General features: G+C 49.0%; 16 protein-coding genes across 16 annotated transcripts; 10 read left to right on the top strand and 6 right to left on the bottom strand.

The window, feature by feature from the left end:
• Positions 1–10: 10 nt before the first annotated feature.
• On the top strand, positions 11–1,993 carry GL50803_0016232 (PHD-zinc-finger like domain-containing protein; the record flags this gene model as incomplete). Its single annotated transcript, XM_001705226.1, has 1 exon — positions 11–1,993. The coding sequence occupies one exon, from the start codon at positions 11–13 to the stop codon at positions 1,991–1,993; it is 1,983 nt and encodes a 660-aa protein (XP_001705278.1).
• GL50803_0016233 (uncharacterized protein) lies at positions 1,985–2,632 on the bottom strand (the record flags this gene model as incomplete). Its single annotated transcript, XM_001705227.1, has 1 exon — positions 1,985–2,632. One exon carries the CDS (start codon positions 2,630–2,632, stop codon positions 1,985–1,987), a length of 648 nt encoding a protein of 215 aa, XP_001705279.1.
• A 90-nt stretch (positions 2,633–2,722) lies between these two features.
• GL50803_0012866 (uncharacterized protein) lies at positions 2,723–3,538 on the bottom strand (the record flags this gene model as incomplete). Its single annotated transcript, XM_038045710.1, has 1 exon — positions 2,723–3,538. One exon carries the CDS (start codon positions 3,536–3,538, stop codon positions 2,723–2,725), a length of 816 nt encoding a protein of 271 aa, XP_037902375.1.
• Positions 3,539–3,708: 170 nt separating this feature from the next.
• On the top strand, positions 3,709–5,301 carry GL50803_0012867 (uncharacterized protein; the record flags this gene model as incomplete). The annotated part of the gene is made up of 1 exon (XM_001705230.1): positions 3,709–5,301. One exon carries the CDS (start codon positions 3,709–3,711, stop codon positions 5,299–5,301), a length of 1,593 nt encoding a protein of 530 aa, XP_001705282.1.
• Positions 5,302–5,479: 178 nt separating this feature from the next.
• Positions 5,480–9,220, top strand: GL50803_0025205 (uncharacterized protein; the record flags this gene model as incomplete). The annotated part of the gene is made up of 1 exon (XM_001705231.1): positions 5,480–9,220. One exon carries the CDS (start codon positions 5,480–5,482, stop codon positions 9,218–9,220), a length of 3,741 nt encoding a protein of 1,246 aa, XP_001705283.1.
• Positions 9,221–9,225: 5 nt separating this feature from the next.
• GL50803_0015834 (uncharacterized protein) lies at positions 9,226–10,038 on the top strand (the record flags this gene model as incomplete). Its single annotated transcript, XM_001705233.1, has 1 exon — positions 9,226–10,038. The coding sequence occupies one exon, from the start codon at positions 9,226–9,228 to the stop codon at positions 10,036–10,038; it is 813 nt and encodes a 270-aa protein (XP_001705285.1).
• A 25-nt stretch (positions 10,039–10,063) lies between these two features.
• Positions 10,064–11,215, top strand: GL50803_0012800 (Leucine-rich repeat protein; the record flags this gene model as incomplete). Its single annotated transcript, XM_001705234.1, has 1 exon — positions 10,064–11,215. The coding sequence occupies one exon, from the start codon at positions 10,064–10,066 to the stop codon at positions 11,213–11,215; it is 1,152 nt and encodes a 383-aa protein (XP_001705286.1).
• Positions 11,216–11,859: 644 nt separating this feature from the next.
• GL50803_00113242 (High cysteine protein) lies at positions 11,860–12,894 on the bottom strand (the record flags this gene model as incomplete). Its single annotated transcript, XM_001705235.1, has 1 exon — positions 11,860–12,894. The coding sequence occupies one exon, from the start codon at positions 12,892–12,894 to the stop codon at positions 11,860–11,862; it is 1,035 nt and encodes a 344-aa protein (XP_001705287.1).
• Positions 12,895–14,398: 1,504 nt separating this feature from the next.
• GL50803_003677 (Kinase, NEK) lies at positions 14,399–16,933 on the top strand (the record flags this gene model as incomplete). Its single annotated transcript, XM_001705239.1, has 1 exon — positions 14,399–16,933. The coding sequence occupies one exon, from the start codon at positions 14,399–14,401 to the stop codon at positions 16,931–16,933; it is 2,535 nt and encodes an 844-aa protein (XP_001705291.1).
• A 203-nt stretch (positions 16,934–17,136) lies between these two features.
• Positions 17,137–17,943, top strand: GL50803_003678 (Vacuolar ATP synthase subunit D; the record flags this gene model as incomplete). The annotated part of the gene is made up of 1 exon (XM_001705240.1): positions 17,137–17,943. The coding sequence occupies one exon, from the start codon at positions 17,137–17,139 to the stop codon at positions 17,941–17,943; it is 807 nt and encodes a 268-aa protein (XP_001705292.1).
• A 239-nt stretch (positions 17,944–18,182) lies between these two features.
• GL50803_003679 (putative Transcription factor Pcc1) lies at positions 18,183–18,452 on the bottom strand (the record flags this gene model as incomplete). Its single annotated transcript, XM_001705241.1, has 1 exon — positions 18,183–18,452. The coding sequence occupies one exon, from the start codon at positions 18,450–18,452 to the stop codon at positions 18,183–18,185; it is 270 nt and encodes an 89-aa protein (XP_001705293.1).
• A 16-nt stretch (positions 18,453–18,468) lies between these two features.
• GL50803_003680 (uncharacterized protein) lies at positions 18,469–18,828 on the top strand (the record flags this gene model as incomplete). Its single annotated transcript, XM_038046083.1, has 1 exon — positions 18,469–18,828. The coding sequence occupies one exon, from the start codon at positions 18,469–18,471 to the stop codon at positions 18,826–18,828; it is 360 nt and encodes a 119-aa protein (XP_037902374.1).
• Positions 18,829–18,909: 81 nt separating this feature from the next.
• GL50803_0017011 (uncharacterized protein) lies at positions 18,910–21,390 on the bottom strand (the record flags this gene model as incomplete). The annotated part of the gene is made up of 1 exon (XM_001705242.1): positions 18,910–21,390. The coding sequence occupies one exon, from the start codon at positions 21,388–21,390 to the stop codon at positions 18,910–18,912; it is 2,481 nt and encodes an 826-aa protein (XP_001705294.1).
• Positions 21,391–21,500: 110 nt separating this feature from the next.
• On the top strand, positions 21,501–22,238 carry GL50803_002549 (uncharacterized protein; the record flags this gene model as incomplete). The annotated part of the gene is made up of 1 exon (XM_038045992.1): positions 21,501–22,238. One exon carries the CDS (start codon positions 21,501–21,503, stop codon positions 22,236–22,238), a length of 738 nt encoding a protein of 245 aa, XP_037902373.1.
• A 29-nt stretch (positions 22,239–22,267) lies between these two features.
• GL50803_002548 (uncharacterized protein) lies at positions 22,268–23,767 on the bottom strand (the record flags this gene model as incomplete). The annotated part of the gene is made up of 1 exon (XM_038045991.1): positions 22,268–23,767. One exon carries the CDS (start codon positions 23,765–23,767, stop codon positions 22,268–22,270), a length of 1,500 nt encoding a protein of 499 aa, XP_037902372.1.
• A 30-nt stretch (positions 23,768–23,797) lies between these two features.
• On the top strand, positions 23,798–25,057 carry GL50803_0017012 (uncharacterized protein; the record flags this gene model as incomplete). The annotated part of the gene is made up of 1 exon (XM_001705245.1): positions 23,798–25,057. One exon carries the CDS (start codon positions 23,798–23,800, stop codon positions 25,055–25,057), a length of 1,260 nt encoding a protein of 419 aa, XP_001705297.1.
• Positions 25,058–25,104: the final 47 nt, after the last annotated feature.

Raw genomic sequence — 25,104 nt, 5'->3', positions numbered from 1 at the left:
GTGCGAGGCCATGGAGGGGCACGAAGCAAATATAAGTACGAACGTGCGCGCTGTACGGCCTTTTGTCCCCGGCGTCGTGGTGCACTATACTCTGTCGGATGTGCAGGACATGGGGATTATTGCCTCAATCACAGAGCTTTCTCCAGCTCTCAGGGAAAGCTATTACGGTGACAGCCATGAACTTACATGCCTCGTGCGAAGCGAAGACCAAGGAAGGCTCGTCTACCATTTAATACCAGAAAAGGACATATCTTTGGCCACACGGGACTCTCTGACTGGAGCACCCCAAACCCCAACCGTTATCTCTTTCCTATCTCTGCTGAATATAGGGGAAATTTGTCCAGAGCAAGTCTTCGGCCAACATGTTTTAATTTATCATCCAACGTATAAAAGCCCAAGTCCCTGTGGGACATTGGGCGTTCCTCTTAGTCCAATGTTTTTGACCAGCATAAACCATAGCTTCACACTCAGGTATCTCAAAACTTTGGCATTAAAACTACAAAGAGAACCGACCCTACTTTGTCTCCGTGATCTCTGGCGTTTCCTTACCTTGCACGACTACGATCAAAAGCTAGAAGAGCCAGATCCCAAGGATACCTTCACGTGCAGAACCCCAAGTGTGGCTAACTATAGCACCAAGGGAAGTGATACATTAGGGAACTTTATCATCAATGAGTACAGTAGATGCTATAATATCCACGGTGTTGAGCTTTCAGTGGGCGATATCTGCAGAGTAACTGGAGCTTTGCAGCCCGTGAGGATAGACAGAATCTTGGAGATGGGCCCGAATGGCACCGGTGGCCATTCCACAGATCAAAAGATATACATATATGGACTCACGTACCTCAGCGATTCCCGCAGTACCTCAGATATTGTGCCCTGTGTTTATCCTGTCTCCTTGGTCGAGCAGCTGGTAAGCACAGATTCAACCAGCTTTGCTGAAGAGTTCCAAATAGATTCTGATGTGTATGATCTCTGGACACTGGTCACAGCAGAACACATTCAAGAGGAAAATCATTACATCGCTACAATAGATATGCAAACAGGATTCAACTTTGTGAGTGCACTGGATGTCTACCTTTCCCCCAATGACGCTGAGGTTACATATGCTACTCCGATCGAGTGCTCTCTGTGTAGGTATCTCTATGTTCAAGGAAACATTTATAAAATACCTACCGGAGAGCATGTAGCTTCATGGAAGCACGGACGTGATGGAAGTGTTACTATTCACGAACAAGATCCGAACTCAGAGCCCAGTCCGGTCTCGTTCTTTGATTTGAGAAAGTCATATGACGCAGAGCAGTCTGTCGTCACACAGGAGCCGTGGCTTTACACAGCTCCGTGCACATACACATATAGCAAGGTCACGGACAGATCCCTTAATGAGCTGTTAGAATTGGCGGAACGCATATTGGAGAGGACCAGTAACATTGCTGTCGCTAGGAAATTCCAGTGCTGCTACTGTGGTGATGCACTGACAGGGGAGGATAGGGTTGCTGGCCCATTTATCTATGCATTGGTGAAGTGCCCTACGCCACTGTTTTTAGCACAGTATGTGCCTCCGGTGCTCTTCGTGGCCCACCACTCTTGTGCTTTCTATACCCCAGAGGTAGCATTCCTTAAAGCCAAGGACCTCAAGTCAGAGCATACTCGAATCTTGTCAGAAAAGCGCTTCGACCTTACTGTAGCTAAGCGCGTCACAAGAAATCAGACCCCAATACCTCTGATCGTCCAGGCAACAGCCCTTGACCGTGTCCTTCGGGCACTGCTCACAGAGTTTAGTCCACGTGTCTACCTCAACTTCAGGAAAACATTCAAGAAGAATCGCATTGAGCTTAGTTGCTCCATTTGTGGAAAGCCAGGCGCCTTGATAGGATGTTATAACAAAGCATGCCAGTTTACGGCCCACTATCCCTGTGTAGTAAGTAAGGGATTGGTCATAACCGAAAAGAGAGAGATGTACTGCAAACGTCATTCACGATGCTCAACTTAACGCCCGCACAGCCACAGAGCTAGAGACAGCGTTCGCCATGTCAAACAGTAGACTATCCGCGAGATCATGCTCAAGACTATCACTAGGAGACTCTTGAGTCTCGCGAATCTGAGGTCTCATACCAGCAACAGAATCGGGATCAGTGAACTCTGGGCTTTCTTGCGTGGGCGCTTGAGAAAGTGTAAGATACGTGACACCCTCAAATTTCGTGGTCTTTGTGATTGGAACGCGCGGGCGTGTGGCTTTCATAGGAGGATTGGAAGACGTTGAAATCATTTTACTAGAACTAACGGCGAGCGGCACCGCTCGGATACTGTCTTTGAGTAGTAAGGAGGGTACCGATTGCCTTTCTTGAGAGGCTGTGACACCAGAGAGAGGTGCAGGAACTGAAATAGAGGGGGCATCTAGACCAGCAGTGGCAGCTCGGGACACCCCAGGCGTATCATGAATGCGCGTGTCACACTCTCTAAGAAAGACTTCCCTTAGATAATCAGCCGCTGAATGCCCGGTATTCTGCTGTGGCACAATGGTCTCTGAGAAAGACTCTTGCGAGGGACACCCCTGCTGAACGCTAGAAGGAACAACGGGGCACTGCTGCATGGTGTCCAAGCGTGCGCTACGCCGGAAAAAGCGAAACATTCAAATTTTGAAGTTCTCACAGAAAGTGATTGAACTGAGCAATATGAAACAGATTTGCCTGTAAATTAGAGCCTTAACTTAAACCTGTAGCTACTGTTTACTCATCACAGATTTTGGTGATCGACGCCGCCTAGCGTCGTTGCTAAAGGTTAAAGAATCAGTTAATATCGTAGTAAGGAGCTCTGACGCCGCAGCCTTAGATCTAACGAGGTCTACGTTCGACCTCCGGGGCAGACTGGTCGCTGTTAAGTTGAGGGCGCTGCAGACAGTTTCGGCTCTCTGCTTAGACACGCTGTAGGGGTTCAATTCAGTCGTGAAATTGCTATGGCTTGAGGAGTTGTGAGGTACTGTAAAGTCGGAAAGACTGATATCGTCTTCAACGGGGGAGATAGCGGCCGTCTGCTGCAGCTTGGCCCTCGACGCAATAGATAGAGCACACGGTCTACTGATAGTGTACGGTATCATGCTAGAGCGAGAATGTGCTGAATATATGCGGGGCTGCGGCGCCGCAACCCTGATCTCAGCCCCTTTAGCACTGGTGAGTTTCCGATGAAACTCGTTAAGAGCAGTATTAGAATAGGGTGGTTCGACAGAATCAATGCTATCAAAGGTGCCCCTGTGCTCCAGCAGGTTGACAGAGTTAGCCACAGGTAGGCTTGCTTCCTTCTTAATCCGCACAGTGGACTTTAAGAAGCATAGAAGGCCTTCTTCTATAGCCCTACCATCTGCTCCGATGTACCAGGGGTGTGTGCGGGGGGTTTCGCACCTGTGATTGCTTTGAGCCTCTGTGGTAACACCCATATTCCGACTGACAGGAGCATAGACCCTAGCCGGGGGTAGATATTCTCGAACGTCTATCACACTGGTAGACAGCCGCATGGACTCTGGGGCATAGTGTATAGTCATTGGTCGGACTGCCCTCGCGTTAACTTTTAACTTCACCGAGTGTCAAGTCGCTGTACACAGCGTTAGACATTACAAGTTGCGAAGCCTTTCTAGCACCCTTCTGCGCTCATCCCAATTGTAAGATACAGTTAATTTAAGTAAAACGCTTGGTGACCCGATGTAGAAAAAAGATGAAGGCATTTGATGTCGTTAAACATAAGTACGACGGCTCTCCCGAGGAGGTGTCTCGCTCCACTTACTCCTCCATCAATCCAGTCAGTATAATTGACGAGCCCAACGGGCATTCCTACTTCACCCATAACGCCTACCTTTTGCTCTCCAGGTGTTACCTTTATGTTTACTCTAGATCTCCTCCCTATTCGCTTAGGCTTCCACTTAAGCGAGTGAATGGCATAGAGTTCCGAAAGAAAGGTACAAAGGTCAACGGTAAACGGGTGAGCGACAACGCGGTCGTGATTGTTTGTAACACTGACAGTAAGTACAACGATTTGGCAAACGATAATGCCTCTAATTCACTTACGCTTGTGTTTGGCCAACCCAAAAAGGGCGAAAAGCTTCCAAGAACGCCCGCAGAAGACTTTCAGGACTTAGAGGCCAAGCTTATGCCGGCCTATCAGACCAGTAGCCGCGATTCTGTAGAGGACGTAAGGTCTGCTTGTATACTAAACCCCCTTCGTGAGCGGTACAGCCAAATCCTGAGGGAAATCGACCTTCCTAAAGACTTCAGATTTAATATTACCAGCATCAGAAATAAAGAAATATACACCAAACTGATCAAGTTGGCTGAGCACTGGGTGGAGCAAGACGCATTCAAGAAAGAGAGCTCTCGATATCTGCATACGAAGAAGTACGAAGATGGGATCAAGGCTGCAAAAACGCTTCTGCATGAGACTGCTATGACAAGAGACACGTTAGCAATGACTGCAAAAGACACAGTGTCTCTTGCACCCCCCAACTTTGTCTCTCCTACCCCCGTCAAGGAGCTGCCTAGCAGCGCTAACGGGACCGGGGGAGGGATCACCGTATTTAAGCTGTATAACGATGAGAAGCTCTGTCAGTCTTATGCACAGGTTGTCATATTTAATAGGACGCAGCCCTTTGACCTTGCCATTGAGCTTTCTGATGTTTTGCATGCCTTTCTATCAATCAGGCCATCCTCGGTTGCCTCGCCTGTCAGTGACAAGGACGCGTTTGTGACTGAGCTCATGAGTGCTATTGAGTATTATGTCGCCCTTTCGCCGCTCTACATACAGCAGCGCATTTTGCAGTGCGTCTTTCTGCCAGTAGACGAGGTATTTGCTCTTATTAATCGGTCTCGACCCAATAACCCTGTCCATGTCACAGAGCTAAATGGTATTTTCGACTATATCGAGAACGAAAGGCGTACACGAGGACATGATGCATTTCCCTACGTGCCATGGACCCTCAATGGCCACAGATACTTGGTTACTAAGGAGGTTCGTTCATACAAGATGTTCTACTTATATGTCATACTAATTTTATATAACGAGTACAATAGGGTGCGAAACCGTCGACCTATTAAACATCCGTGTGTAAGTGTCCACAGGATCATTGAGATGATCCACGTCAATGTAACTACGGCCACAGACATTCTAAACGCCATGCAGCAGCTTGGCTGTCTGGTCAGCGAGACCAACGGGGGAGTTAAGCATTATTATCTCAACAGGATCACATTCAACTACCGTGTTATGCTGAAGGAAGCAATAGATTGCAAGATAATCAAGGAGGTCACGATCTCTTAACGCTCTACTGGTACGTTCACACTCTTTACCAGGGCTGAGTCACTCCGATCCAAAGCCTCTCAGTCCCACATCGTTCTCCCTTCTATAGCTCTTATCAAGCGTAGGAGTCTTTTATCAAACCAGAACTGACGAGTAAATAGTCTATGAGGACGTATAGGTACTGTGTGTCAATCTAAAAATGGCCGGAAATTACCCTGTCTTCGATGAAGGCAGCGGGGCACTCTTTTGCCAAAAGTTTCTGGACCACTTACTCTTTGGGATCACCATCAGAAGTACGGGCAATTTTGGTGGTGCAGTCTATGCTATCGCATCTCTCATAAATCTTATCCCCCTGGTTGTGGCAGTCGTGTTTAGTCAGTTTCCAAGAAGGATATGGTCGCTCGTGACGTCGCTCGTCTTGAGTCTCTGTCTCTCCGTGACATACGGACTTTTGGCTCGAGCGGGAGAACGCTATAAGAGATCTTCCAAAGTGGGCTCCAGAGGTGGTGCCAGCTCCACAAGGCGGTGTCCGACAGCAGGGGCTATCGGGGCTGTCTTGTTTCCTGTCAACAAGGGTCCGTGCGTGCAGGCAGCCATTCAGCTTCTCGCACTGTCTCTAGCGGTGATCTTCCATATCGCTGTTTACTTCGGTGTAGCAGAGCGTTGGGTCGGTGTCTTTGTCGCAATGCTATGGGTCCCGGCACTCAGGGGTTTGGACTCTGCCATGAATGTTTTCACACCAGCACAGCTGTTTGAATGCTCCTTCACCAATCTGTTCTATACCTTTTGCATCTTTATTCCCAACATAATATTTCTAAGTGATAAACCTCGTGAGCTTGTTGCTCAAGATATAAAGTGGTTTAATGTGGCCTATGCACTTATTCCTCCCCTCTCTTTTTTCGGGGTCCTCCCACAGTTCCGCTGCCTGCTCTTGTATGTCATTGATTTAATCTGTAGGATCGTCAAGCTGCCCACTTTTGGCGGTTGGTCTATCCTTCTATTTCCGAGTGTATTGTTAGCAATAGTCGGTACTAATTTTCTCTCCTTTGTTCCAGGCGTCTTCTTTGTCCTCATGAATGTTAAGTATGGTACGCTTAAGAGCTATACAGCGCGCATCTTCATTCGGTTTGCCTTTGCAATTCTAGCGGCAGTTGCATCAATTACAATCTTCTGTTTGCTTTTGCTAGCTGATATACACATTAGCCCGTTGCCATCTCAGGTCATTACTATGTGGTCCTCTCATATCAAGTTTCTTGTTCCACTCGGGATTGGCGCTGGCTGTTACTTGCTGTTTCAGCTGGGGTCTTTGTTTGCGCGTAAGCGACGTATACAGAGTCGCATATACGCCATAATTAATCATATTTCCGGAGTAGCTATTCTTATTCTAGGAATTTTTGACGGCATTGTCTCGATTTCTTCATATACACAGTCTACCAAAGAGTCCAGCTTAATGACCCTAAACCTAGAGGCTGGCACAATCCACGCCCTGTCGCTGCTTCATCTTACTGTGTCTGCATGCACAGATCCAGCAGCTCTCTATGTATCTCTCCTACTCGGTGGTCTCATCCTAACGATAGTACAACTTGCGCTAGGGTCATCATCTAACAACTTCAGCTCTCTGCCTTTAGAACTGCGGCCTACAAATCTTCCAGCAATAGCTGTCTCTGCGCTTGTGGGAGCAGTTGCGGACGGGTTCCTCCACCGGCTCACTGTAGGTATCAACATGTATATCTCTGTGGCCAAGTTTGCATTTTCTAAGCCACGCACGGGTTGGAGAAAGGTCATGCTCTACTTGCTGCCCATACTAATTCCGTGGAACATGCTCGTCCTTGTACTCTCATCACTACTCAACATCCCCCCGCTTCCAATTGGAGGCACACCGATTTTGGTACCATCTTACCCTCGGTATTCTCAGTTCTTCTACAGCTCTGTTGATATTAATCTCACCTTTGGGGACTATATGAAGACCGTTGTATCCACAATTCTCGACAACGATGGTCGACTGAAGCCAGAGGATACAGATGACATTATGTTCTATGACTCCGCACTGCAAAGCCTCAGTGGATGGAGCCAGGACATGAGTTCAGAAGCCAGCTTTTGCTGCCTGTTTAGATCGAAGCTGGACTCTGGGGCATTGGGTACTCAGGGGACCATTCTTCCTCTCCTTACACCTATTGGGTATGGCGGCATGCGACCGGGTGATGTTGTCGTCCTTCTCAGCGGTAAAAACATGCTCATCCTTCGCTCTATGGGGATGCTATCCTTTGCAACTGGTGTCCTGTGCAACGTTACGGCGCTGGAAACAAAGGAAACCTCGTGCCATACCGTGGAGAGAGTAAGCCTGGAAGAGCTTTATAACGCAGCAACTCGCCGTGAGCGTAAGGCCAAACCAGGGAAGAAGGCTGCCACTGAGATGCAGGCAAGCGTTACATCTCCTAATGCAGAAGCCCTGGAACACGCAGATGTTGCTGTCAATCCGGTCGCTAGTGGCAGAAAATCTGCTTCAGCATCTACAAGGAAGTGGTACTGGCTACCAAGGTATAAGTTTTCTCTTATGACTGACGACTATACCTATCAGGATTACAGCTTGGCTGGAGTCTTTTCCCATCCTGACTCTCGACGGGGTCTTGTGGACCTATTGCTCAAGTTCATATTTGTCTTTGCCATATCGTCTACTGATGATAAGTTGTGCCAAGTGATTACTAAGTTAGCCAAATGCTATGATCATTGCTTTTCTGGAAATGTATACAAAAATTCAAATCAGGAGACTATCAATGCGTGTTTGATGACGCACTACAAGGATCTAGAGGAAAGCGCAACTACGGACACACGTAGACGAGAAGTGCTCAAGGCCTCTATCTTTTTATTCCACTGTATCTCTCCGCGTGGTTGGGACATTAGAGAAGCAGATATATACCAACTATTTAACGGAGCCTATATTCTACAACGGGCCTTTGTATTTTCACCGCTGGCGTCCAGCAATCTAACAGCCATGTCTCACTCTGCAGTTGCTGTTGAAGAAATGGCTATGGAATCTCCTTCTAGAAAGCAGCCAACTGAAACGCCTGTAGCTCACGGTCGCAGCAACAAGAGTGCTATAGGGAACAATACCCCAATGGCTCCGCATAACATTGCCAATGACATTGCGGATGAGCTGGCTGAAGTAGGCCTGGACGCAGAAGACGTTTCCGTTGACCTGGGCTCCATCGCCCAGAGTCGTCTTGATGCCCATAATAGAGCTCTTGAAGAGGGCTCTGCGCGTCAAGAGCTCCCCTCATTTTCACCGCCTCCTTCACAAACTCAGCTGGCCAGTGTAGACACCACCAGCTTCGAACCAATCCCACTAGCCTCTATTGGGGCATCTCCTTTCAATGTAGATCAGGTCTCGCCTTTCGGAGCAGCGTATGGATCATCTTCGTTTAGCGCCCTTCTTATCTCTGTCCTTGATACTGCCCCATCACAGATTGACCCTGACGATCAAGATGTGGCAAAGACACTGGGGGTGAAGGCCATGAAGCATGCCATAGAACACAGCATTCAGTGCTTATCCATTGGCGACTCTCTCCCCTCTACTTTATCTGAGGCAGAAACCGTAGTATATGAGCAACTCACAGAAGTATACATAGATCAAGGAGACAAGCGGCAATGGAGAACAACGCTTATGGAGAAAAAGCTGAAGAGGCTCTTCACCATCAAGCCTGGTCCACGGGCGTACTCATACTCACACAGCAAGGTTCAGTGGGACGTCTATACGTATCCATCGTTTGCCTGTGAGATGATCTGGGCGACAATTCAAGCAGATCTACTTGTTTTTGCGTCTGGTGACGAAGAACGGTTCAGTGTTCAGTCCCTGCCTGCAGTTCTTCGCAACTTATTCTGCGAGGCTGCAAGTGCACCGTATGGCTACCCTCTTCGGCATTATGGCCTAATGGAAATCTAAATTAAATGTTGATCAATGTGGCTCCTACCGACACAAAGCTCGCATTCTACTTCGAATGCGACAAGGCCGAAAGCACAGAGGATGTAAACAACCGAGGAATCCGCCTCCTGAATAGTCTGATCTTTTTGTCATCCTTGGTTGATCCCCTGGAGGATCTAGCGAAGCACGGACCCCTGCGGGCTCCTGAGTACAAAGCATTGACAGGCCAGCAGGAAGGTGAAGAGCCCCTTGGCCCAAGCGTCGATGCCTACAACCTGCGAACGGGTCATGCTCCTGACGAAACGGGCAAGAAGACCCTGACGGATGTCGCGGCTGAAATACGTCGAGTTTGTTATACACTACCATCCCAGCGAAACCCTGTGACAGAGGAAGTTGTCAAAGAGGCGATCGCCATAGCAAAGGGGGCACTGATGATGGTCTGGCCAATGGGTCTTCCCGACTACGATCCAGCCAAAGAGCTTCTGGATGCAGAGGAGGACATCCTAGAAGGAAAGGTAGAGCCCCAGAAGTATTATAGCACGGAGACTAGCTGCCTTTTCTTTGCAGGGTCTTCTTTGTGCTCTAAGGGGCCTGCTATGAGTAGCATCAAGTGCGGAGCAAATGCAGTGCTAAAGGTCATACCAAGTCGATCAAACACAGTTGTGCCGCGCAAAGCAGATGATGAGGCACGTGCAGCTATGATGAGCTACATGTTTAAGCGCGAGAAAAGCCTCAAGGAAGCTGAGCTAAACACTACCGAGGAGGTATATACCCGAGAATGGACAAACAAGAATTCACTCCGCAACCAGCTGCATGGACTTTCAGAGATAAGACACTAGCCTAGTGAACTTCCTTAAAATTCCTATGCCCCCGACCATCCTAGACGTGGTCCCTTTACTGGGGCACTTTGGGCCCTCTGCGGACGGAGCCACGTACATTACACGATCGCTGGATTGTTCATCAGTGCCTGATTTCGCCATTTCGGAGATATATAGCCAGTTTTCTTTTGTAGAGCGCCTCTCTGTCGCTGGACGGAGACTGAGTTCTGCAGATGTAACGGATCTTTTCTCCCTGCCACATCTTACTGAGCTGAACCTTTCGAACTGCGGGCTGAATGATGCACAGGTCGAGTGGCACATGCTCCCTGTTTGCCCCCTGTTACTTACGTTAACTCTCTCGTGCAATGATCTTGAAGAGCTTCCATCTCTTCGCTTCTGTCCTAATCTAGTTAACCTGGACTTGAGCCGTAACAAATTGTTTGAGTTTCCGTCAGAGGTCTCTGGAGATGCTCTCCCATACCTGGAGCGTTTAGACATTTCTCGAAACGTCATTTCATCTCTCAAAGGCAATAATTGTTGTCCCAACGTGTTTTGGCTCGATGCTGCTCATAACATTTTAACTAGCGATGCACATATAGACCGCTTCCCAAGTCTTCGATACTGCAACCTTAGCCATAACAGAATCACTTCTATTGAACACCTAGCACCGTTACAAAACCCCAATCTCAGAACACTCCTCCTCCACGCGAATTGCATTAATCAACTTTCCTGCATAAAGAAGCTCATTCCCTTCAAGCTACTGAGGGAACTTGTTGTGACATCTGACGATACGTTATCGCCCTCTCAAAAAGAGTTTACTAATGGAAGACGATTTAAGCGTCCAGACAATGACGGGCTCCACGTGGCCGTGACACTTAAGGACGCACGGATCTTAGCACTAGGGGACTTGATGGCCCGCCAGGACGAGGTCTCATTTGCTGTGGGAGTCAATAGAACAGTTGATCCGTATGCAGATGCCCCGAGCGCAAACAAAAGTCTATTTGAACAATACAGGAAGAATGCCGTGGCCACACTCCCTACCCCAGCAAATACCATTAGAGCGCTACTGATCTATATCCTCCCTCAACTTCTTTATCTCAACTGGGCTGAGGTGACCATCGACGAGCGTCTTGAGGCAGAGACCTGGATTCTCCCTTCCGAAAAGGTCTTAGCTCTATCCCATGTTATCGGACTGTAAAGCTAATAAGTTTATTGTATAGTTTACTTTAAAGCAAGGCATGTATGGTCGGTGTCATGTTGTAAGTTCTGTGTTCGCTGATTGGTTAGTCTCTTTCCGTCTGGTTGGTTGTCTTAATAAAGCTGCTAATATACATAATGGTTAGGTGCTACTTGATTGTATCTACTACTAAGCTCTTCTATTATCTATTTAATATTCATCGCTCATCGGTCACCATCACAGTTCATGGATCTGAATATTGTCTCGAACTAATTGTGATCTGATCCGGAGCCACACAGGCAAACCCGCCCCATTATGGCCTCTCTGACTACACGGTGAGTCGGTGTACGGGATCACTATTTCTAAGAGGAGCAGGCCCTCTAAAGATGTCTCCCGCCTATGCTAGCTCTTGGGGAAAATAGACATCCCGGCCACAGACGTGTGCCAGCCAGCACAGAGTGATGGACACGGGGGCATCCCCGAATGGACTGTTGTATGAGAGGGCGGAGGCCCTAGAGATGGGTTGCTCTCAGCACCTGCAGCGGGCAGCAAGTTGTTAGGTCAGGAACAGGCACGGACGAGGCCTGCCGGATGGGTCCGAGCCAGTCACCCGATGCCCCCTATGGGCCTCGTCCAGCCGATACTCTTGATCCTTGCCGGATAGCTCAGACCGACTGGGGAGAGGAAGGACTACCGGTCACCGAGGTCGAGCGGGCCTGGTTCGTCCCCGTCTTCACACAGGAGCGGGGAGGTGGGTTTATTCGTGCGACCCTTGGACCATGGCTGTAGAAGCCCCGTTCGCACCAGCACCTCCGCACGCCGCCGGGCACCTCTCCCACCACCTTGTTCCCGGTGCACTCCCCCAGGCACGACCGCCCGTCCAGGCTCACGAAGAGCTCCCCCGCGCACTCTGTGCAGAAGGAGGCATGCCCGCAGGTCTTGCACCCCGGAGTGGCGCAGGGCAGGCACGCGTCTCCGTCTGCATAGTACCCGTCTACACAGGCATTAAGGCCGACGCAGCTCCCGGTGGCGGCACCCGAGGCCCTCTTCAGGAGCGCTCCAGAGGGGCACCTGGTGCAGCGGCCGGGGCCAGGGGCGGTGCACGCCAGACATGTCGGATCGCACTCCAGCAGCTTTCCATCGGGCGATATCCCGTACCCCTCCTTGGTCTTCTCACACTTTCCGTTTGACTGCTTACCACAGATAGTGCTTCCCGGATAGTGCTCCGTTGTGTAGCAGCCCCCGTTCATCAGGAAGGCGCCTGAGGAACAGGTGGTGCAGACGCCATTTGCCTTGCTGGTGCAGTACGCGTCCCTTTGTGTGTTCAGAATACACACCCCGTTGAACGGATACGTGCTTGCGTCCTTGCAGCGCGTGCAGTACCTGCTGCCGTCGATGGTGATGCCGCATTCTGCACACTCACTACTAACAGAACACTGATCGACACAGTCTGCACTCTCGCTGGAGACGATCGAGAAGCTTAGGATCTTGCCAGGGCTGCACTGCTGGCAGCCGGTTAGTGTGCCATCCTTGCAGACAGCGCACGAGTCCGTACATGATATGCACGTTCCGGAGCTGTTGTAGAACGTCGGCTTGCAGACGCATCGACACGACACTTCAGTTGATTCGCTCCCTTCTGTTACCTCCGTACACGCCCCCCCGAGTGTCTCCGCTGCAGCCTTCACTGCAGGACCTCCCATCCACCCCGAGGTATCCCGTCGAGCACCGCGTACACGTCACACCGTTATTGTACCCGCATGTAGCGCAGCCACGCACACCACTGCTGGTATCACCGCACAGGTATCGGTCGGCCCCCTCAGCTTTAGAGAAGGTGAAGTTAAAATTGCTACGCCACTGCTTACACACTCCGCCCGCTGCTTCCAGACAGAGCTTTGAACCAACGTGGGAGTCTCTGTTATAGCAACCACCATAGAACAAGAAAGACTTCCCGGTGCTGGAGCAACCTGTGCACAACCCTCTGCTTGCATCTTTCGTGCAGTCAGAAAACAGGCTTCTGGAGGCGCTTTCCCCGACGAAGGTGCACCCCCCATTCTTGGGTGCATGCGACGTGTTCACGCATTCTGTGCAGATCGTCACGTTGTCTAGCTCGCACTGGTTCGCCCCCGCGCATATGGCAAATCCAGTCGAACTGTGTCGGCTGTAGCATCCATACTTACAGAACAGATGCGTCTTGTGGCATGACGTGCAGTAGCCGCTGCTGCAGCTGTGAGATCCCTCGGTCGCACCGCTGTTCGGGTTGACGAGCACACACCGCCCGCCCCTACCACGCTGCACTCGTGTCCACCTCGTAGAGCAGGAACGCGTTCGCCTCCGAGCCCGAGCCCCTGCACTCGACGCAGTGGACCGAGCCGCGGTGCTGTCCAGGATGCACACAGAGGAAGCGCTCTCGGAGTACGCCGTGCGCGTTCCGTTCATCGGACTTGGCCAGGGGCGCACCTATTCTGGGCACAGCCATCCTTGTGCTTGCTGCACTCCGCACCGAGGCTGTTGTGATGCGTGCCTGTGGAGGCCCGCAGGAGGGGCAGCGACCACCCGCTTTTTCACAGGACGTGACACACTGCGAGACGAAGGAGTTCTGTATGTGTACGTTCGCCACTTACCAGGGGCGTGAGTGTGCTCTCCGGGCTCCGACACCCCAGATGCACCCCTGCCTGCCGCCCGTGTGTCCGTTAGCGTAGGGCCGTCTGCAAGCGCGTCCACGGCCAAGTGTCTCGCCGTCTGGCAGCGGGGGCCGGGAACGATTCATATATCGATAACATCTGCTTGGGGATCGTCTGCGGCGATGAACGGATGGACGATGCCAGGCCACAGCTGGCTTAATGCCGTGAGATGGCTATCGTGTGCTCCGTGCCCGGAGAGTCGTGCCTCCCAGCAGGACCACAGCCTCGCAGAAGCACCTATCTCTGCTCTGACCCGGCGCGGGAGTCTTCCGGGTGGCTCCTACGCCGTGATGATGTTAGCGTTGGTTCCCAACTCCGTTGGTGCAGAACGCAAAAAAGGCTTTAGTACGTAACTAGTTTATTTATGGGCTTAAAGAAGCCTAAATGCAGTACCCTCATGCTCCATCTTACAAGCTGCTTGGGGATGTAATACGTATCCTCCTTTGTGTTTATAAAAACATAAAGATTGGATTGGGCCTATCTATTCAAATAATTGCAATATTGAAAATAATCTTTGCCTGCAATGTCATCGGATGGTTCAGATACCACTTCTGATGATGGCTTTTTGAATCGGTTTGGCCACTGCATAGGGCAAGGAGTCTATGGAACTGTTTACTCGCTGAGCGATAACCCTGATGAGGCGGTCAAAGAGATGCGAATAGACGGCATGCCTGAGGACGTGCTAGAGGCTTTCGAAACAGAGATAAGAATTATGCCTCAGCTATCTCATCCGAATATCCTTAGATATAAAGCGGTGCATCAGGAAGGTGATTTTGTGTATATTCGCATGCAGCGCTATGCTAAGTCCCTAGAGGACACAATAAAGGTGTACAAAAGAAAAAGAAAGGAATTTCCAAGGGATAAGATAATAGAAGTTCTTCTGCAAGTGACGACAGGGCTCATGTACCTTCACAGCCCAAATAAGCATGATACCACTGGGAATCCGCTATCTGCTGTTATCATTCATCGCGACCTTAAACCAGCTAACATTTTGACTAATGATGACGAGACGCAGTTTGTTATTGCAGATTTTGGGTTCTGCAGAGAGGCTCTTAAAGACGGATCCACCACGGCAGGCTCTCCTATGTACTTTGCTCCAGAGGTTCTCTTGAAGAAAAAGTACAGTCCAGCCTCAGACATGTGGAGCCTTGGGGTAATCATTTACGAGCTTGCTAGTGGTGTTAGACCCTTTTTCCTGTCAAATGTTAAATCGGAGAGTGACCTATCTGAGGCATGGAGACCTGACTTGAATGCCATTAATGATGGGTTCATTAAAAGCGTGCTAGAGACGCTTCTCGTTCCAAACCCAAGTGACCGTCCTTCAGCTGAGCAACTCTTGAAGGAACTAGATGAATACCTTACTTCCAAAGAGTCTAAGGGAACGTTTCGTTTTAAAGAGCTAGAAGCCGAGCATAGTGCGTTGCAGAATACTCACAAGCAATGCACTGTTGAGATAAATTTGCTCAAGAAAATGTGTGAAGCCAAAGACGCAGACCTAATTGGTTATAAAGAACACAGCACAAAATTAGAGACAGAGGTGGCCACGTTAAAGCAACAACTGAACTCTCTCAAGGCAACAGTCTCAGCACTAGAACACACACTCAAAGACGAACAGCTTTTAAAGAAATCCTTAACCTATGAAAATGACGAGTTGAGGAAAAAACTAGAATGCATGGAGTCGCTGCAGCGCTTTTCAATGCTCACTAGACTGATGCGCACAGTTATAAGCAATAATATAATGCTGGCACATGCCTTCATAGACGAGGACGCACAGAAGAGGGATGACCGCTCATTTACGGCACTGATGCACGCAGCTCAACGTGGTCGCACTGCTTTTATTCCGCTTCTTGTGGACAAAGAAAAGGGAATCCAGGATAAGTATGGCTATACTGCGCTCATGCATGCCGCGTACAGTGGCCATACTGATGTTGTAAAGAAGCTTGCTGCGTATGAGAGCGAATTGAGAAATAACCAAACCCTTACAGCGCTGATGGTTGCCGCCGGAAAAAACCACGTTGACTCGGTTAAGATCCTCATCAACTATGAGAAGAACCTAACAAATGGCAAGGGCGAGACCTCCCTCATGATTGCTGCGCAGCACGGACACATAGAGACAGTCAAGGTACTAATGGATTACGAATCAAAGGCACAGTCCAGGCTGGGATACACAGCTCTTATGGAAGCTGCTCGAAAGGGACACACCGAGGTTATACGTCTACTGGTAGAGGTGGAGGAGAATTTGCGAGCAAACGACGGTCGCACGGCCTTAATGATTGCTGCAGAGAACTCTAATAAGGAGGCTGCAGAGGTTCTTATGGCCTATGAAAAGGACGCTTCCAACTGGACCACGCTTATGTGTGCGGCGGCTCTTGGAGACGTCCAATTGATAGAGCGCTCTATACACGAGCGAGGACAAGCAGACAATCTGGGAAGGACATCTCTCATTATTGCTGCCCAAAATAACAAGATTGCAGCAGTTAAGAAACTTGCGCAGCATGAAAGTGGTGTCTCGGGGTGGACTGTTCTTATGTATGCATCGTGTATTGGAGATGCTGAGCTGGCTGCACAAAACCTCCATGAGGTGAAGCGTAAGGATGACACAGGAATGACAGCTCTCATGTGGGCTGCGATGCACGGCCATCACGAGCTTGTAGAGCTACTGGTTGAGCATGAGCATGGTATCCTAGACAAGGATGGTCACACTGCCATGATGTGGGCTTCACGGAACGGACATAGCAAATCTGTCTCCCTGCTGCTTGATCATGAGAAGGGTATGAAGAATTCTAAGGGCATGACCAGCCTTATGTTAGGAGCTGCAGCAGGATACTTAGAGGTGGTGCAGATTCTTCTCGATGTTGAATGCAACTTGCAGGATGCAGATTTGAGAACAGCCTTGATGCACGCCGCCATGAATGGCCATGTTAGTGTGGTTAAAGCCTTAGCGGAACATGAGCGCGATGTCGTTGATGCAGATTGTTGCACCGCCCTTCAATTAGCAAAGCAGTATGGACAGCAAGACGTCGCAGAATTCCTGGGCGGCAGTACCGTCTTAACCTGAGTCCATGAAGTTGTCATGTGCATATATAGGTTAAAGGGATAAGACGCTTCTGCGAGTCTCCTAACACACTCTCTCTTTTGTGAACTTGTGCATTCAATCCTGCTTGTTTCCTCATTGATCTTGGATGCTTTCAGTGTCTCTGGTGGACCGTTGTTGGACCTGGGATATTTCCAAAAACCATCTCAACTGAAAAAAGCTGCTACATGAGCGACCAAAGACTTAATGTGCTACCGACAAAGATGCAGCTTATGGCGCTGCGGCAGCGATATGCTGCTTCGCAGAGGGGACACAGCCTCCTCAAAAAGAAGCTGGATGCGATGACTTTGCAGCTCAGATCCCTAAACTCTCAACTGGTAACAGCTCGTGAGGCAATGGTTAGTGCTCTCAAGGAGGCGAACTGGTCTCTCACCCTCGCCCAGCGGTCCGTGACGTCGGGATCGGATCTGTATTCGACGCTTTTCAGTGCATGCGAAGCAGCCCCCAACCTTACTGTCCATAAGATCATCCAGAATGTAGCTGGGGTACGTGTCTCATCGTTTACTCTATGTGACTTCACGGGGAAGGCGCTGGACATTCGTCCGGATGACCCCACAAAGCAGAGTCCAAACACAACAGCTGCCGGGCTCACTGCCATGAACTCTGTTTCTCTCGGTTTCTCTAGCAATCAGGGCCACCTGAACGAGACCAAGGCGAAGTGGATTGTTGCCCTCAGCGCTATGGTTGCCGTGGCGGGGCTCCAGAGGTCCTGTGCGGATCTGACCGAAGAGGTTAAGGTGACATCCCGACGTGTCAATGCCATCGAGTACATCCTTTTACCTAAGCTAGAGAACACTATAAAGTGGATTACAGACTCTCTGGAGGAGACGGAAAGAGAGGAGTTTGCTCGTATAAAGAAGGTGGCAGATGGAAGGCGTGAAGCTGCAGAGGCGGAGCGCCAACAGGGGAAGGGGGCAGAACCACACTCAGATATCATTGAGTGCGCTGTAGAAGACCCAGATATTATGTTTTAACTTTAACGAAGGCGGTAGTGAATTGACTTCCTGTACAATCTTTTTTATGCTGCTTACTATTACAATTGATAGAATATGTATTAAACCAATCTTAGTAAGGATTGTTAACTAGAGTGTAGAGATAGGAGATACGTTGCAACCTCCTCAAAAGAGCCCTTGGACATCCATTTACAGCTCTCGAAGAGGTTGAAATTAAAAGTAAACCAACACATTTATATCTGCTAGTTCTCAACAGTAGACTAGGCCTTAACAGTTGTTCTTCCAAGTCGAGACATCGTTTCTAGAACCAGGTCAGCCGCCTCGCAATAAGATCCATACATTTTTCGAAGCTGCTTCAGCGTAGGAGCATGCATTGCAACTGTCAAGGTTGTATCGTCAACAGAAAAGGTAACAGTATCTGCGGCGTCAAGAGAAACACCTCCCTGGAGAGACTTTATCAGGATACCTATCTCCTCAGAGCTGGACAGCGTCAGAATCAAGGTGCCAGAGAACTGTTTGCCGTTGGACATTTAAAAAATCGCGCCCATGTCTAACTACCTACAGACAATCCAATATGCCTCAACACACTGCAAAAAGACACTTGCCAGTTCAGACTATGGAAAGTATCTGCTTAGCCAGGCTCGGCTTTATGAGCAGCTTGACAATGCCATTACCTTCCTCCAAATTCCTCCGTCTGCGTCCCCAGCGGCTGTCGCTGCTATTCTTCCCAATATCACTGACGAGTTTAAATCAGAAACGTTAGCACAGCCCCAACAGCAACTGTCAAAGGGTCTGACCTCGGGCAAGCAGAGCGCGTCTATTGACACGTTTCCCAACGAGACAGCCCTTTATGGTGGTCCAGTTATCGGCCCGGTCAGCCAATTCTCTGTCATCAAGCGGCACTAATTCGAGACAGAGAGTCCGGGCATCAATTCCCAACAGGGAGAAAGACATGCCATGTAGTTTACATTAATCAAGAGATAGATATCACTCGTCATTACTGAGTATGTGAGCAACAAGGTCCTTTACACGCTTTTCAGATGTCTGGGGTTGAAATGTGTAATCCTTGAGGGCGACCGAGGCTATCTTATCTCTTTCAAAAGCAGACTTCCTTGCGCTCATTTCATATGATAGGTTAAACGGCTGAGGTATCGTGTACGGCTTTCCTGTCTTTCCTGACGGATTGAGCCCAAATACCTTGCTTTCCCGAAGCTTTTGTTCCTCCACCTTTTTCCTTGCCAACTCTTGCTTTTCCATGAACCGTCCTAAGCCCTTTATACTGCTTCCAAATGCCTCATCCACGTCCTGCGTGACGGTTGGGCCATTGTAAACGGTTCGAGGCACTGTGCTTTTTATCTCAGGCCTGAAAGAGCACGTTTGCACTTCATCATATTCCAATTTCTTCTTCATCATGTTTAGTTTGACTGCCTTCTGCTGCCGCTCCATCTCGATTTGGACCAACAAGGATTCTGGCCGATGGATATTGTAGTGCGATTTGGCCTTGTCAGAGTGGATTGTAGGCTTGAATGTGCACTCCTTCTGCTGTTCTTCATCGATAACCTTACATAGAGCATCCTTCTTGTTACTTGCTAAAGTATTTCTGTATAATTCCTCAATTGTCGACTTTCTTCCTATGTTCTTTGAGTGCTGGTTGATCTCAGGGATGAAACGACACTCATCATGCACACCTTGTGGCTCTGGCTGATGCACAGTGCCTTTGGATCTAGAGATTGATCGTCTGTAAAGTCTTTCATGCACAGACACACCATCTATATCCTCGCTTACTCTGCTGGGGGCACACGGGAATGTGGGGCTACCATCTGACTCTCGTCTCTTACCGCCCGTTCCAGCCGAGGACGCACGTCGTATATTGGGTTGAAACGTAAGTGCAGATGCCTCATCTCGCTCCATTGCTTGGATATGACGCATCTTCTTGTCTTTATAATATGTCTGTCTCTGAAAGAAATCCCCACTAAGCTGACTATTTTTTCGAGCTATAGCCATACTTTCCTTATTAATTTGTGGCTTGAAAGAGCATTCAATGGCCTCGTTGGCATCCTGTGGTGTACTGTCCTTTGCGACTCTGAGATTGGCACGCTTAGCTCCTGGACTGTACAAGCGCTCTTCTGGGGGAGCAAATGGATCTATTCCACTTCTCGTCAGTGCTTTCTGCGCCAGTATATCTCTTCGCATTCGAGCCTTCTCATCAATTTCGGGATAGTACTGTTCAGCCTCTGCCAAAGCTGCAAGCTCTTCGACTTTCTGTCTGTGCTGCTCCATGGTTTCGGCATACCTTTCATATATAGGCTTCATATTCTTCTTTGCCATTATCTTTTCGGTGCGAGCCGACAGTTCTGGCTTGAAGGTGCAAACTTCGAACTCAGCACGTTCTTTGTACACACGCATTTTCTCGTGCTCTATCCGCTTTCTCTCTCCCTCGTTTCTAAGTCTATCTTCAGGCGCTTCTCTCTCTGAATCCTTCTTGGGGTGCTTTTTTGTCAATATTTTGGGATGAAATGTACACTCCTTGAGTTCACGCTCCTCCTTTTCGCGTAGGTATGCCTCCAGGCGAGATTCGGCTATAGATGCTGCCATTTTGCTCCTTGCCGACGCTGCTCGAGGAATCCCTGATGAAGAAGAACGTGGTATTCTGTCTGGTGTTCCTGGACGCGATAGTTTGGGAGGCCTATGCTTTGGTGTATTACTTCGTTGAGCGGCTGCACCAGGCTGTTGGCTATGAGGTGATCTGTTTGCAGCTAGACGGTTTTGTGTGGGGGATGCTGGTTTCCTAGGTGCGGCCAGTGCGGTGTTTTTAATAAGCGCCGTACTACCCTCCTTATCTACACTAGATCTCATCTCCTTTGCATCAGAGCCCCTTCGAGGATCTGTAGTGGCTGGTTTTGGCGCTTCTTCTGCTGTAATCGAATTAGATTCCGACCCGACTTTGACAGTGGGCTCATGATAGGAAGAGACAGACGGTCTATCTTGCCCGCGCTTGCGAGGGAGAAGATTGATCGTACGCTTCACAAGTGGATTTTCTTCTATCGGGACTGCCTGGCGATCAGGAATACTTCCACTAGATGCCGACTTGGGCAGCATAAGAGGCTTGCTGGGTGCATTCCTCTTAGATTCTGATCTACTCTTCTGAAATATCTCTAGTACTGGTTGACTATCTAACCTTACCCCATCATCTTCCTTGTAGCTCTTCTCACTCTTTGAGACGGACAACGAGGCATTTGCATCCATGCGCTTATTCAGCAACCCTACACCATCGTCAGTTGTGACAGAATATGTAGGAGCAGATAAGACCGGCTGTTGCTCAGTGCCGGGAAGTGATGCTTCAATCGGAAGATGGCTGAAGTCCAGAGTAAAGTCCTCGTTGGCAAGAAATGCCTCACATTTACGGATGGAATCTTCTACCTCATCAAGATCAAAATCTCCTATTTCTCGAGAGCCTATGATGTCCATAACTCGGCTGCACTCCTCAGCTGCAGAATTTGTTCAATAAACTTACTTTTATCTTTTATATTTTATGACAATATGGCATATTAGAGTAAAAGTCGCCCCGTTGCCTTGCCATGCTCACGTTCACTGGGCTCCTAATCACGGCCAATTTTCTCCTCAGCGTAGTGATACTAACGTTATTCACCATCAACCGTGATGGCTTCTTTGCAATCTCGCTACTCGGAGAGATCTCAGCTGACTCTCTTGCTGCTGTGGGGGAGAGATATAATCTGGTCCATATCAACACAAATTATATTCTTCAGGGACTCGCATATTATGCTGGGAGGCACAAGATCAGTGTGGACGACAACAGGCTTCGGTACTTGATGTCTTCATTTGATAGAGCATGCACCTTCACGCTTACAAGGGATACGTTTGTGCTCAGTTGCGGTGACCACCCCATCGCTCAAAAAGCCCTTAGAGACCAGATGACACTGATGAGTACAGAAATGGAATGCTTGAAGAACAGTCAAGCCTTGTATACATATTCCAAGGGGCTTGTTGCTGCACTTTCGCAACAGGCTAAGCGTGCGGGTTACAAAGGCGTTCTTTGCACCGGGGTCCTTTGCAGCTCGCAGACTATCCTGCGTAGTGATCTAATCTTATACCTTGACTATGGCCGTGATTCTGATAGCAAGCGAGAACGTAGCGAGATGGTTCTTCCACCAGGGGCTATATTTATTGCCGGAGAAACAGAGGCGCAGGTTCTGGGCCGGATTTTCGATGAATTGAACCGATCCAAGGCAGTGAGGCGGGAAAAAATGCGTAGATTTACAGTGATACACCCCCGGATGGCATCTCACATACACTAGCGTACAGCTGCTGCAACCTAGGATAGCACTTACTTCTTTTTCGCCGGGACACCAGAGCAAGGTTCATAAAGGTATGGCTGCTCTAGAGAGCTCATCCGCCGCCGATTCTCCTCAAATATAAGTGCGAGCACGTCTTCCTTCTTGACTTGCTCTTCTCCTCCTGTCTGCTCATCTGCATATGACAACTTGGCATCCGTTCCCAAATAGCAAAGCGATGTATGCTGCAATAGTCCTTCTAGTCTCTTCACAGTTGCTACATCGTCTAGGTCGATCTCATTTCCCTTAAGATTTATCCCGAGTATAGAATTGTTCGGTGTCACATACTCTCCTACCTGACTGTATTCAAAGGATACTGATTGCAGATTTGATGGAGGCAAGGCAACGGCTATTACATGCAGCTCGTCATCAGTAATGTCTATGAGTGACTTGCTTCGGTGTATACTTTGTACAAATTCCCTAACAGTGTTGGCCATCATGAGTGGTTGCGGGGCATCGTCTTTCAGCTTCGCCTTAGCAGCAGATCCACCAGCCGTGTTGGCTGGTGGATAACAGAGAGACTTTCCGGCAGATACTATGTCAGCTATCTTGGTGGCTAAGGTCTCTGTGGCGGATTCGAATGAAGGAAGAATTCGACCTACTTTTCTGATAGTGCCTGGTAAGTCGAGTGGACAGTCCTGCAGAAGGATAGCATTGAGTAATGCGTAGCATAGCTCTTTTTTCACAAATGCTAGCTGGATTTCTGGGGACTTTAGTTGGCGCTTCTTGAATAGGGACTCTAACAACAGAATTACCTGATCTGAGTCTAATTCATTATCCTCAAGGTTTAAGAACTTAACTCCACAGTTTTTATGCATGAGGCATTCGAGCGCATCATATGCATCTAGTGTGAACGTTGACTCGCTAACAGCAAGCGAATTTGTTAGGGCAGTCAGTTCAGTTGTCCCTAGGCTGCAGTTTGCTATTGTCAGATGAGTTATAGCGTACGCTTGTGGACTGGATATATATTTGCACAGCTTATCGAAGTCTAGGAACTTGCATTGACGGAATGAGAGTTTTCTGACAAACGGTGTAGAGCCCAAGGATTCGAAGAGCATATCTAAAAGGGCAGAGCTGATACACATGCGTTCAAATGATAAACTCATTATATTTGGATTGGATTTAGCAAATCCGAAGATTGCTTCAGAATCCAAAAGTACATCTGTCAATGTGAGCGCCCTAACATCTGCTGCTTCTGTTAATGCATACCCGATAACGGTTGCAGACGCGCTGTCAATATCATGAGAGTGAATGTGAATATGTTCACAAGGCTTTATTGTTTTGAGAGCAAGTTGAAGACAGGGAAGCGGTGCCATTTGTAATGCTGCGAGGCACTGACTATAGACCTCAAAGAAACACTTTGATGCCCCCTTGTCAATCTTGAGTGTAGGAGGAAACTTATCCTTGTTCTCTTCAAATTTCTCCAAATTGTACCCCTTTGACCATAGAACGTCTGGTTGCGAGGGATCACTTTTGGCAGGTTTGGGGGGCATGCTTAAATTTTCAATTTAATTGCAACTAAAATGGTTGATGCATACCCTGCTGATTTCTCTAAAGACGTTGCACAGGCAGCCGAAGACGAAGTGGATATTGATATTGCAGCAGCGTTTAAGGCATTCACAGATCCAGCGGTGTATAACCAGCCGATCAAAGAGGATGTGAAAACCGATCCGACTCTCTCTACCACGAAGGTGGGCCGCATGCAGAAGTTGTCAAAACTTGAGCTCAACGAACAGCAGTCCAGAACCCTTGTTCTGACCAATGTGGCAGTCTCTACAACCCGCAAAACCCTCGAGCAGACGTTCTTGGTCCTAATCAAGAACCTCACTGGGCAGACGATAACCATTGTGCACCCTAGTACGCGGCATGACTACGCAGCCATAGATGCCATAGAGTCGACCACACCCCTGGTGCAGGTGGATCCAATCCGCTTCCCTTCTATCGAGGTCGTCTACTACAGAGGCATTGAAGTAGACGACCCGTCTAAGGTGGCTACTTGCCTCGATAAGAAGCTCATAGCTATCAGTGGCGGCGGGAGCAAGGCACAGGGAGCGACCAAATTAGCACTGGTACGATTCACAAATGATACCCTAATAGATCTCATCATCACACATTTTTCTGGGCGTATCAAGATCGATGGCCGTCATATCTTCATGTACCCAGGGAAGCTGGAGCACGCCGAGCTCAAGCAACCCCAAAGCATCTTTATAAGCGGCCTGACAGACAAGAAGATGGACATAGAGCTGTTGCTGGATTACTTGGAGAAGAAGTACAAGTTCATTCTTACCAATTTGCGTATTTTTAAGGCGGAGGGCACATCTGAACGGCGTAGCTTTTGCATAGTTGAGCTGGACAAATCCTGCTGGCCTTTAGACAATCGAATATGGCTTACGGAAGACACCATTCCCGACACGGAGGTAACCTTCAAGATTATGAAGTGCGTGAGTGAGAAGAAGGCTCAGAAGCGCAAGGAGAAGAGCATTCGTAGCGAGAAATTCAGACAATCACGCATGGGCCAGAATCAATTCATAGATCGGCAACAACGGGACGGTCCTGCAATTCTGCGAACAATGCAAAACAAGTATCGCGACCAGACTGAAAGGGCACAGCGTTCTCGCGAAGATGAGCGAGCAGCACGGAGTACGTTCAATTCCACTGGCCCAGCCAGATCCGTAAGGCCTGTAGAGATGAAGGCTCCGCGGGACCCTTCAAAAAAGCCCAGGTGGACCCCAGAGCAGCGCAGTGCAAGAGCTGCCACATCTGGCAATGCTGGCCGAGCGTAGTTTAGAGGCAAGGCCATTAGTCAGAACAGCTAGCTAGGATTACCGAA

This window comes from Giardia intestinalis, chromosome 5 (genome assembly GCF_000002435.2).
Source record: "Giardia intestinalis strain WB C6 chromosome 5, whole genome shotgun sequence".
Classification (NCBI taxonomy): domain Eukaryota; phylum Fornicata; order Diplomonadida; family Hexamitidae; genus Giardia; species Giardia duodenalis.
The sequence above is the reverse complement of the archived record's forward strand: the minus strand, read 5'-3'. Positions and strand labels throughout refer to the sequence as shown.